Here is a 13,224-nt window from a genome sequence, read left to right on the forward strand (position 1 = left end):
ATATTGAGTGCCAATTAGGGAGACACTGGGTACTATCCACCGTTTTCCGCAGGAATTTACTGTAAAATTTTGGGACACAGCCGGTATTCTGGGACCGTCAATGACGGTCGGGATTACGATTACGTCACACTCGGCTCAGCTCGGCTGCGACGTAGCTGCGAGCCGGAACTGCCGCGCACCTTCTGCGCAATGCACGATGGGACGCTGGAAACTTGTGGATATATATACCGGTATATTTCTATATTATCCGGCTAGGGATTGAAGGACCTCCCAATCTCAGGGTGGACACTAAGGTTGTAAGAGTGGGTGAAATTATTTTCTGTGGAATTTTCCATGAATATTTGGCGGTAGTTATACAGTAAGGCTACTTACTCTTTTTCACCTGTAAAATTGTGAATTAAGTTGAAGATAAATGAAACCAGTGGAAGTGGAAGACCAGTTTAACTACTACTGATACACAGATGAGATACATCTCTCCTTCATTGCTTGAAAAATAGATTTCTTGCAAAACAAATCTACTTGGGTCCTGATGAGCTCCTGCAGTAATTTACACAAAGTTCTTATGCCATGTCCTCTTGTTGTCGTACAGTCCATCGTTGGGCTATTCCAGCTCCATGAACTATCAGTCCAGACCTCAGGCTTCCATGTATGGAGGAGGAGGAGGAGGAGGAGTAGGAGTGCCGATGGGAGGACACCCTGGACCATGCCATGCCCCGCGCCTACCACCTCACAACCCCCGGCTCCACATACCGCCCAAACACGGACACGTAAGACCAGCACCTAACTCTGACAGCATACAAATGGGACCAAATGGACCCGTTAACGTCAGGTCTTGAGCTAAAACATGTGGGAACCACTGACCTAAACTGTCATACACAGACTGTTAATTTGTGTCCAAATCAGAGTTAAACTAAAAACAATAATTATCATATTGATTATCCATGTGTGCGTCTTCATTGGGTACTTTTACCTAAAGAGATGCTTGGAGGCAACAATCACGTTAAAGCAGCACTAATATGTAACTTTTTAACAACTATATAGCATATTGTGTCCCACAAAATTTTAAAGTGTTTAAGCAATAACAATCATCCTTCCATAAATGTAACACAGACTCAGTGGACAGACTTAATGTGGACAAATGTATAAATGTTTGTATCAAAATTTTGAGAACAGAAGATTGTGTGTCTCAAATGCATGCGTTTTCCGTTTCCTAACATAAATAAAAAAAAAAAAGTTTGGGAATCACTGGTGTGAGTGATAGTAATGTGTCTACAATTGTGGTGTGCATGTTTATTGACGTGTGTGTGCTGTTGTGGTCATTGCTCTGCAGATGAAGACGGAGCCGGGTCTTGTGATGGATCACATCACGGTGAAGAGTCTGGAGGAGAGGTCTGAGGGGGACGTGGCCAGTCCCTCCTCCACAGGAACACAGGTACAGTAAGGACCCACCAGGGACCCAGTAGGGGTGTGAAGAAGAGTCCAAGAGTTAATTGCGGTAGATTATGGTAATTATGTGTTGTCACGTCAAACAAGGGAACCTGCACACCCAGCGCAATAGTCTTCAGAGTGTGATGGGTGATGACCCCAAATGTACAGAACTAGCCAACGAAGCATTCATAAATAAGTATGTAATCATTTTGATGACACACTGCAGCAGATTGACTTTGATCCAGATTTGGATCAGTATAAAGCTTTAGAATCTAAAGCTTCAATTTGTGTGATCCAAATCTATATATAAAATAAGATAAATACCTGTACAATCATCCTATGTTTAGATGACTGTATAATAATAATAATAATAATAATAATAATATTTTCAAATATGCTTGCTAACTGTAAGTCTATCCCTCCATGACCAGGACCCTCTCTTGGGCCTTCTGGACGGCAGGGATGATCTGGACAAGGACGACGGAAAGCCTGAGCCAGAGCTTGTCTACGAAACCAACTGCCACTGGGAGAGCTGCATCAAGGAGTTTGACACACAGGACCAGCTTGTGCATGTAAGAGAAAGAGACAGAATGAAAGAAAGAGACTAAAGTACCATGCATAGTAATACATAAGGACCGCAAGAATACACAAGAAACGGAGGGGGAGAGTCATTTAATCCGGTTGCTCCGTAGGTCCGGACGTAATTGTTTGTCTCCGTAACCTTACGGACAACACTCAACCTGACGGATCAAAACCGATAAAAACGTACCGGTACGTACGCTTGAACTACCCGGCCGTGGCGAACTTTTGTCAACCGTGGCAGTAGTGAGGACAATTACTTATAACAGCGGTTCTGAAACAAACTATATGTGTCCCAACAAGAAATATAATTTTAGCAAGAAACGGTAAAAAAAGGAACGTCATTGCAACCAAGAAGACGTCATTCCTCACAGGAACGGCTGTGCATTGGCATGAGAATACATACACACAAACGCGCGCGCACACACTCACACCGCCTCTCATCCAAAAGCGAGATGGGTGCAGTGCACTGTGTTGTTATTATTACTCAGTCTGGGTGGTTAAATCTGTACCCTCGCGGAGTTGCATTTACCGCGATAATGTTGCGACAGACAGCAGGTGCAGAACCAGTCCAGACTGTTTTTACACGTGTGTGCTGTGCAGAAGATCCCCTCCATGTGGCGCGTGGCTCCAACGGGAGCAGAATTGGAGCGGAGAGTGGGTCGGCACGTACATAACGCATAGAGCAACTATGTATGTCGACGTAACTACCGTACGTACTGTCTCACCCAAAAACGTACACAAAATCAACCATACGTAACTATAAATGGCCCTTAACAAAGAAGTGATGGAATGATGCTAGATGGTTGGTCAGTGGGTTGTTCAATCTGTCCCATCTAAGGAGTAAGAGAGAGTAAAGCTGGTTGCACACTGGTTGCGTTTTGGAAATCCGAAATCCTCGAAAGCATTTTTCAGGCCAAGGAGAGAGAGAGAGGAGAGAGAGATCAAAGGACCCAGTGGCGACAGTTGCGAAAATCAGAAAAAATCAACCCTGGTCCAAAAATAAATACGAAACGGGCGGCATTGTGCAAACGTGATTGACATAACGTGAGGTTGATCTTTTTATTTACGCGCTCCGAAATTCACTCCGATATTTGGCAACAACCTTAATACAAGTAAACCGATAGAGCTGGTACACTAGATGGTTTATACCTACAGTAAGTTATACGCCATGGTAAGACTAAGTATATAAATCTTGCTTGTGTATATGTAAACAAAAGGATGCCTCTCCTATTGCTCATAAAAGAATGAAATAACGAATACATCTCCCTGTCTGCCTGTCTGCTCCACAGCACATCAACAACGAGCACATCCACGGAGAGAAGAAGGAGTTTGTTTGCCATTGGCTGGAGTGCTCTCGCGAGCAGAGACCTTTCAAAGCCCAGTATATGTTGGTGGTTCATATGCGCCGGCACACAGGAGAGAAACCACACAAGTGCACTGTGAGTGGATGTCTTTCAGTTCTTCTCTTGTCTCTCTGGTCTGTGCTAGGGCATTCACGAATAGTGATTTTTAGTATTCGAATTATTCAACCTCAAAGTATTCGAATAGTCGAATATTCTACAGGACTGGCCAAATATTAAGTAAGCAAGAGGCGAGCATTGTGAAAATAGCCGATCTACATGCTCACAACGCCGCGAGGCGTTGTGAGCATGTAGATCTGCTATTTTCACAATATTTATTTGCGGAACCGAGTCACATTAAATGTAATACCTACAATTCCAAGTGCTTGTCAGTCCCCAGTTCAAATATGTTTATTTTGGGGGTCACGGCCTAAAAAGGTTTGAGAAGCCCTGGTATAGAGCATTAACAAATTCATCCACCATGGGCATTGACAACTCATTCTTATGACTTCCTATCTAGCCAAGCTTTATAAACTATATATTTTTTAAAGAGAAAACTATATATATATAAAATTAAAAAAAGAATATTCGACTTCGGTGAACAACGTCGAATAGTGACTTTGATATTCGAATATTCGAATATTTGGTGAATGCCCTAGTCTGTGCATGTCCCGCTGTCGGTCTTTGTTTTTAACGCTCTGTCCTTTTCATCTGCTTGTTTACACTCATAAAGAGTAAATCACCAATAAGCGTGACAGCCATTACGCCCACTGTCACATTCATCATTCTCCGTCTCCATAACACGTCACGAAGTGACATGTGAACTGAATTATGCATCAGTCAAGACCAGAGCTCCTACTGTGAGCAGCTTTGTCTTCTGTGGGGCAAATTCAAAGGGAGGCCAATGTTACTTTGACAGCTATGTCAGATACTATTTGAGAAAATTAAGGTTGGCCTACTTAAAAGATTGATACTAACTTGGTGCCTCGAAACACAAGTTCCAAACATGCCTGTAGCCTGGAAGGTATAAGTGGCTCAGGAGTACTAGTGGTATGCAGGTCCATGGGGCCTGTGGGTAACGAGAGACAACCCGGGTCGAGATTGAGTTAGGTTTTGTAAGAGGCTATAAAACGATAATATTTTTAGTTGAGGAAGACAACACAGCCAAGAGAGCTAAATGAAAGAGTGGCAAGTTCAGCGATTGGGGGATATATAGGGTTAAACGACACTTCAACGCTACATCGACGCCCAGTTCGTATAAAAGGAGGAAAAGCATCGTCAAGTCTTCCCTCAGCTTGACAGAATGGCCAGGATGGTCCTGGGCATCTCGGTAACAAGTGCATCAAGAGAGCATACTGCTCTGCAGGTCAGGTGATTGAGTTCAGGTGAAACAGAAAGAGAGATAGAGATAGAGGGATAGATAGATAGAGAGATAGATAGAGACAGGGACAGAGAGAGAGAGAGAGAGAGAGAGAGACAGACAGACAGAATGAGCGCAAATGGATTGACGGAGGTACTGTAACAATTTGACAAGATAATGTGAGGTTTTCCTGTTGTAGCAGGACAAAATAGAACAGACCCAGCATGTGTGTGTGTGTATGTGTGCATGCATGCGCACATGCGTGCAGTGGCGTCGGTGCATGTGTGTGGTACAGTTACTCCCTCGTTACATTCTCTCACTCTCTCTCTTTCTCTCTCTCTCTCTCTCTCTGAAAGTACTGTGCAGGATTGGGTCGTTTCAGGTCAGGTTGTGAAAATAGATGCATTGTAAGTCAATCAGGCGGTTGTGGTTGAAATGCGGGTTGGTGTGGGACTGTGGGTAAAAGAAGATGGACCATTGGACCAATGCAACGTTAGCTACCACATTGTGCCAGTGAAGTTGACCTCTAGGCCTCTGAACTTCATACTGAAGGTCATTTATTTCACCAAGGCAGATGCGACAGTGTGTCTTTGCCTTGTTGTTCTGAACGCAATAAAGCATCTGTTTTAGTTTTAGAACGAAACGAGCAAGAATGTGTCTAAAATAATTTCGGGGCTCTCGGATTTCTGCGACTTGAACAAATCCTAACCTCAAGGAAAGAAATAAAAATAAAGAAAGAAATATAACAAAACTGAAGTTGTAAAGTTTCCTCATAACAGTGCAGGCAGGGTCAAAAGTTTCCATTGTTTAAGCGACGAATGTGTTTTAGGTTTGAACGCCTGTCATAACATGTACACGTACCTTGTATGTTTGAATTTAGCCATTGTTATAAAACCAGTGCGTGATTGTGTGTTCTAGTTTGAAGGCTGTAACAAGGCCTACTCTCGCCTGGAGAACCTGAAGACCCATCTGCGATCCCACACCGGAGAGAAGCCGTATGTGTGTGAGCACGAGGGCTGCAACAAGGCCTTCTCCAATGCTTCAGACCGCGCCAAACATCAAAACCGCACTCACTCCAATGAGGTATTATGTGTGCACTGTTGCAAATGAAAGAAATATAAACAGTTGTGAGTTGTTATCCTCTAGGAATGTGTTTTTTTTGTCTGTGTCCTGGTTAATGTTATATATTGTGACACTTCTCCCTCTCATCTATTTCCTGTCTCTCTTCTTTGTCTGGAAAACTAATAAAACAGGCTACACTATAAAAATAGACAACCCACCTTCTTTCAAGAAAGAAGAAAAGAAAAGGGAAAACAACAAATTAGTGTCAAAGTGACTTGACACTAATTTGTTGTTTCTTTACTATTGCCTGGCTCCAAACACACCAGCAAATCTAAAATAAGGATTTTCCATTTCATAGAACCGGATAAAAGCGACTGAACTCTATACTACTCATTAGGCAAAAGTACTGGTACTTTTTGGTATAATCTCCGTTGAACAGTTGATACCAAAAGGTGACATGTAAACACTACAGATTGGTCAGAGAGAATCAACTCTACACGTATTTCTGTTTAGTACTGTTTAGTACGCTAGATCAAGGGTCTTCAACAGGGGGTCCTGGACCCCTAGGGGGTCCTCAGAGCTACTACAGGGGGTCCTCCAAATCTTTGAGCGATAGAAAGTTTTTTTCTCCTTTTGTATATTAACCACTTGAACCCTAGTGTCCATATTCTGCGAACTTTAGTCAAAAATAGCAGATCTACAAGCTCACAACGCCTCGTGAGAGCTTGTAGATCGGCTATTTTCGGCAAAAGGCTTTGGTGCGGAGGGGAAAAGAGCAGACTAAGTACAGTGAGTGAAAGGTCAAGTTTATTAAGTATTGACGGTTCAAGTGGTTAAATATCTGAAAACACAAATTGACATGAATCCAAAATACACTGATGATTGTGCTGTCAAACAATGAAACTATATGGAATCTATGAACAGGTTATGGGGGTCCCTGCTTCATCTCTCTCTCAACTAAGGGGTCCTTGGCCTGAAAACATTGAAGACCCCTGCACTAGATATTAGATATTTTTAAATTAATTTGTAGTGCATTTAAATGTATTTTAAATGTATATTATATCTTCAGTATTTAGTGCACGTGCTGATGTAGGCTCTGACCCTTTTCTTGACAGAAACCCTACGTGTGTAAGATCCCAGGCTGCACAAAGCGCTACACGGACCCCAGTTCATTGCGAAAGCACGTGAAGACGGTCCACGGCCCCGAAGCCCACATCACTAAGAAGCACCGTGGGGACACAGGTCCCCGACCAATAGGCTCAGCTATGACCCCTGGTGGCCAGAGCTCTGAACTGCTACTGGAGAAAGAGGAGACTCGCAGGGAGGACTGCAAACTGCTGGCTCCTGAGACAGCGCTGGTGAGTGAACACTTCATTTATACAGCGATGTCATCTCAACTCAACAAACGAACAAATGATACATTAGACCACCCAACAGGGCCATATTACTTACAGTTACAAACAGTAATAGATAGTGAGCCTGATGATTTAGGAATGCATTCTTGTTGAAGTTGTTTTTGGGGGGGACGGGGCTTTTCTGGGGAGTGACATGCACCAAATGGTCTCTGGCCTGCCAGGAATTGAACCGGGAACTTGCTGTCAGGCATTAGAGCCCATGTGGTACGCGCCCTAAGCACTCGTCTATTGGGCCTGGAATGCATTGTTTGAATATATGGCAAATACCGCACACAAATCAACATTTATTCATGGTGCTAATACTGAATAGAGCAGAGTCATTGGGGCGAAGAAGACATTTTCAGACATTTTCAGGGGTAGAGAAACCGTCATTACAACACAGAGGGTTCCCGAAGGGTTCCCAGTTCGATCCCGGGCTCCCCCAGAGTTAGTGTCGAAGAGTCCTTGAGCAAGACTGTCTGAACCTTGCATGGTTTCCTCCGCCATCGGTGTATGAATGTGTGTGTGAATGGGTGAATGTAATGCACAATCTCTGTAAAGCGCCTTGGACAAAGGCGCTATAAATGCACCATTTACCATTTCAAAGAAATTGCCAGATTGTACATTATTTGACATAAACACGAAACAAACATGAGAATGTGCTGTGTCCGGATTCAGCATGACTGTCTCTCTCATTCAGGGGACCATGCTGGCTTGTGGTGGTAATTTTTGTCAAACTTTTGTTTGCCATGGACATACTGTATATATTAATATTACCAGAAATACATAAAGAGCTAGCCCTGAATGACCATAACAGGTCTGTAACTCTGAGTGTGTTCAAATGGACCCTTAAGGGTCCATTTGGTTCCACTTGTGCACTCTCAGAGTTAAGGGGGTCCTTTCTTGCAAATAAAACATTTGAGAACCACTAGTACTAGTTGAACTCCTAATGTGCCATAGTGTCGTAATAACTAAGTAAGTGTCATACATATTCTGAAGAAAACGTGGAAGTTTGACATTCAGTAATGCGGTTATAAGAACATTATAATGGTGTGTAAAACAGAAAATGTAAAACTTGCCACGGACAAGACCAAGTCTTTGCCACAGACACATTTGTCTGTGTACGGACATATTGATGACCCCTGCGGTCATTCACTCGCTCACTCATCCTCCTCTCTCCTTCTCAGAAATCGCAGCCAAGCCCTGGGGGTCAGTCCTCCTGCAGTAGCGAACGCTCTCCACTGGGGAGCGCCAACAACAACGACAGCGGCGTGGAGATGAACCTGAACGCTGCGGGCAGTCTGGAGGACCTCACAGCCCTGGAGGATGGAGTCGCTGGTGGAGGAGGTGGAGGAGGGGGTGGAGGGGGAGGGGAAGCAGGGAGTGTGGGCATGTCTGCCCAGGCTCTGAAGAGACTGGAGAACCTGAAGATTGACAAGTTGAAGCAGATCCGCAGGCCCACCCCTCCAGGTCGCTGTGCCAGTAACAAGCTACCAGCACTTCCTGGTAATATTTTACACCATAATATTTCAACATGACATGCCTATTTTAGGTCTGCTATTTTCGATATTTTCACCAAAAGGCCCTTTTAGAAATTTCAGCCCCTGCCTCTAACATTCTCTGCACGTCACGTCAGTGGATTATATAGCTCTTATTAATATTGTAATTACAATGGTTCACGTATGTAGGCATTGCCTTTTGTTATTTATCTCTTCATGTTAAAGGTCCCTTTTCTCTATTCAACAGAAGAAGCTGTACCGTAGCAGTCTATCGAGCTGTACTTTAGCACCTTCTGTTACTATCTACAACTATAATTCTTTACTTTACTTAATTTGTTTATTTAGATGAGATAATGCACATAAATGGACATTCAATACATGAACGTGAATTCAATCATGATCTCATGTAAACATGCCGGATTTACGAAGAAGCTAATTTCCATCCGCAGTCCCCACATTAGAGGGTATGCGTATGCGCGTGACATCATCATCATACCCAGAAGTTATGCGGGAACACCTACTGTACTGAGTGGCAAAAACCTACTTTCTGGCCTTGACAGCCCATACATCCAAACAGAAAAGTCCTATCTGATTGCATTAAACGACGCTAAACTCACTTTGCCACTCGATTTGCCATTCACTAGTGTGTATTGTTGTTGTGTTTCTCGTTTGTCTTTGTTTTCTTAAAAATGTATCATTGTCCTGTCATTATGAATAAAAAATATTTGAAACGATTTGCCATTCACTATGCATGCGCCTCTATACAGGCTTAACATTAATAAATTAAGAGAAAGCATCAATGAAGACCACTTGTTCCCTGATCCTTATCCTATCTTGTCCTTACAGGTTCCGGGGAGATGCTGGGGATGTGCGCACCTTCCCCACTCCTGTCTAATCGGCGCGTCATGGAGCTGTCCAATCACGAGCTAGTGGGCGCCGGCTCCTTGGCCTGCAGCACCAACGACAGGAGAGGAAGCGGCACCAGCAGCCTAAGCTCCGCCTACACCGTGAGCCGCCGCTCCTCCATGGCGTCTCCGTACCTGTCCAGCCGTCGCTCCAGTGAAGTCTCGCAGATGGGGGGAGCAGGTGGAGGAGGGTGTCACCTCCTGGGCACAGACCAGGGGGGCGGAGGAGGAGACCCCCTCTCTCCTGAGACCAACCGCAGAGGAGCGCCCTGTCACGGAGGAGGAGGAGGTGGCGGGTTGCCAGGTCTGCCCAGTCTAACCCCCGCCCAGCAGTACAGCCTTAAGGCCAAATATGCCGCAGCCACCGGCGGCCCGCCGCCGACCCCCTTACCCAACATGGAGCAGCCTGGCACCCCGGCCAGAAGAGGGGGGTTTCTCAGCGAGTATCAGGGACAGCCTCTGCCTCCCTTCTTCCAACAGGGTGGACCCCGTCGGCACAGTGCCAACACGGAGTACGGCACCGGCGTGATATACCCTCACCAGGCTCCGGGAAACAGCACGAGGCGAGCCAGCGATCCGGTTCGTTCCAGCGGAGACCCCCAGGCGCTCCCCAAGGTCCAACGCTTCAACAGCCTCAGCAACATGGCGATGATGGGCCGAAGGAATGCGCTGCAGCACTGTGGCTCCGACGCCAACATCTCGCGGCACATATATTCCCCTCGACCTCCCAGCATCACGGAAAACGTTATGATGGAAGCTATGGCTGTGGAGACGCACCATGGCTCTGCAGAGGCTAGGGAACATTCCATGATGATGCCGCCTGCAGACAGAGGCTTCATGGGATACCAGCAGCAACACCACATTCTGGGAGGAGGAGGAGGAGGTGGTGGTGTTACTCCGTCCAACCAGCTGTCCCCTAGTCACGACACTCTGGGCTGCCCAGACCAAGCCTTCATGCAGCAGCGGCATTACCAGAACCAGCGAGGGGACATGAGCTCCAGAGGGGGCGGAGGGCAGATGGGTCAGGCCGGACCTATTCATCCAGAGGGCGTTTCTAATGCTCTTCTCCAGCAGGCTGAGTACAGTATGAGCACCTGTCAGCTCAGTCCCTCTGGCCCCAATTACCCCAGTCTAGGCCAGGGTGGCGAGGCTGTCGCTGGGACTGGTCCTTGGGGTGAGACCCACACCCAGGGCCAAACCTCCAGTCACGGTCTCCAGAACCAGGGAGGAATGCAGTACACGGACCCCAGCATGCAGCCCCAACAATCGCAGGCCCACTTTAACAGTCAGCCAGGCCTCTACAACAGCCCAGATGGAACCCGAAAACTCACCATCAAACCTGAGCAGCAGTTCCATCCTGGAATGGGCAGTGGGGACGCGTGCCAAAACTCAAAGCAGCTTCAGCATCCACAACAGCGGCAACTCCCTCAGGCGACTCAGGTCTATGCCCAACAGACAGGCCAGGTTATGATGAGAAGCACAAACAACAACCCCAGCTGTGAATACCACGGTCAGATGGAGGCCCAGGGACAGAACCATAACTTCCCCAGTGGAGGGGCCCTGAGCCTGGGCTGTGCTGGCTCAGCACAGCTGCCTGACGGCCACAGGTCCCAAACCCCCATGCTGCAGGTGAAGGAGATGATGGTGAGGAACTATGTGCAGTCCCAGCAGGCTCTGATGTGGGAACAGCAGCAGGAGGGTGGAGTAAAACCCCCACCACTCTCCGATAACATGGACATGAGCGGCCAGACTCCATTGATGCAACACAGTCCGCAGCATCAGAACCAAAACCTCTACTCCGGCCAGGCCTACTACCCCAACCAGAACATTGTGATGAGCCCCCAGGCCCACAGCCGAGGCCCCAGCTCTGTGCCACCTAAAGACCAGCAGATGATGGGTCTCCAGGGCTCCTGCTATGGCCAGGACATGGTGGCCCCCAGACCTCCCCAGGGCCGCAAGCCTCTCAGCCGCCAGAACAGCCTTTCACAGCAGTCGGCAGCGGGCTACCTCGGAAGCCCGCCTCACCTCAGCCCCGTCCACTCCGCCACCAGCCCCAGGCGAGCGGTACGACTCCCACCGGTCCAGCACCCTCACAACGACATGTTCTCCCCCTCCAATAACAACAACAACATGTACTATTCGGGCCAGATCCACATGGACATGAATAAGCTCATGGACTCCCAGGGTGGGCCGTGTCTGAGCCAGCAGCATAACATGAGCACCACCCATGACCCCACGGCCAGCACCAAGTCGGCCTCTCTGGCTCCCTATCCTGAGTCGGGACCCATCTCCAACGCCCTGGAGAACCTGGACCTGGACAACGCTCACATAGATTTCGCATCCATCATCGACGACGCAGAGTCTACTTCCTTCAGCCCGGTCAACCCTCCCCTCCAGGGGTCCTCGTCCCAGGCGTCCTCACGCCTCACCACCCCCCAGAACTCTATCACCCTCGCCCCAGGCTCCTCCCTGTCCAACATGGCTGTGGGCGACATGACGTCCATGCTTACCTCGTTGGCCGGGGAGAACAAATACCTTAATACACTGTCTTAGGGCAAGCCTCCGTGGCAGCTGTTATCAGACTATTGTTCAAACAGAGGCTTTGGCCAGTTCTTCATCAGTGTCCTATGAACACAGAAGAATATATTTGTATCCCGTTCGCCCGGGGCTAGTATTTTATTTTTTGTGTGCCTGTGACTGGGTACAAAGGTATTCTCACCAGCCACTTTTGAATAAGGGCTGACTGAAAGGATGCACAGGGCTAGTGCTCAAACTAAGTCCATAGTCTCCATCCCTTGTTGTGATTGTTGCTCGTACGCTACAGATGAATGCATTAACTTTATACAGGTAGTGTATTGTCAATCAGGGCTCTTACACAGAGGCAAGCTACTCTAAACCCCATGGGACCCAAACTGGGCATCATGTATGTGCCTACTTTTGCTGGGACCCTATATGAAAAGAGTAATAATTTGTTTTCAATGAGTCTGGGTCATGGAGACTGAGTTTCTCCTGGACTCAATGTTTTATAGAACGCCCGCCCAAAACCTTAAACCAAAGGTGCCTAGTGAAACCCCCCCTGACTTTGTGGTCTCCTCACTGCCTTGGTACTTTGTATTTCTCTGTGCCTACTGTAAGACACACAACTGTATTGCCCGCTTTACACGTGGCTGCACGCTAGTGTCGCACAACAACAATAGCTTATCTACAAGCTTACAATGTGCCATGTTGTGAGCTTGTAGATCAGCTATTTTTGGTGCGTGACACCAGCGGCGCACAGACCCCAAGTATAAATCATCGCCCCCTATGCCTGGTATGAATTAGATACTGAACATTTTCCAAACAGGCATTCCAGTCACATGGGACTGTGGCAACAGTGGAGCAGAGAATGGTACATGTAAATACGTTTTATATAATACCTTTATATATGCTGTGTATATGACAATGTAGACGGCTGAGGATTTCCTCTGCCGTCTCACAACAGACTGCTTGAATTCTGAAGGCCAATGTTTTCACGTGAGAAACAATGAGCGCTGAGCGAAGAGTAAAACATATTTTCTAGTGACTGAAAAACAACAATGAATCAGTGCTATTCAATATTCACAAGTATTGCTACAGAATTCTTCTTGTCAGGGAACAGCACACTATATACTAGTG

The 13,224-nt window shown here is 46.8% G+C and overlaps 1 protein-coding gene across 1 annotated transcript in view; it reads left to right on the plus strand.

Annotated features, from left to right (window-relative positions):
* Positions 1–12,123, plus strand: part of gli1 (GLI family zinc finger 1) — a gene marked incomplete at its 3' end in the record, with an annotated part of 50,800 nt that extends 38,677 nt beyond the window's left edge. The window contains exons 6-13 of the mRNA XM_080728480.1: positions 590–767; positions 1,331–1,432; positions 1,860–2,000; positions 3,300–3,449; positions 5,629–5,793; positions 6,888–7,130; positions 8,354–8,672; positions 9,512–12,123. Coding sequence (XP_080584606.1) covers positions 590–767; positions 1,331–1,432; positions 1,860–2,000; positions 3,300–3,449; positions 5,629–5,793; positions 6,888–7,130; positions 8,354–8,672; positions 9,512–12,123 — 3,910 coding nt within the window. The remainder of the gene's footprint in view (positions 1–589; positions 768–1,330; positions 1,433–1,859; positions 2,001–3,299; positions 3,450–5,628; positions 5,794–6,887; positions 7,131–8,353; positions 8,673–9,511) is intronic.
* Between the last annotated feature and the right edge of the window lie 1,101 nt (positions 12,124–13,224).

The sequence above is a fragment of the Nannobrachium achirus genome, assembly GCF_963921795.1.
Source record: "Nannobrachium achirus genome assembly, chromosome: 6".
Taxonomy (NCBI): domain Eukaryota; kingdom Metazoa; phylum Chordata; class Actinopteri; order Myctophiformes; family Myctophidae; genus Nannobrachium; species Nannobrachium achirus.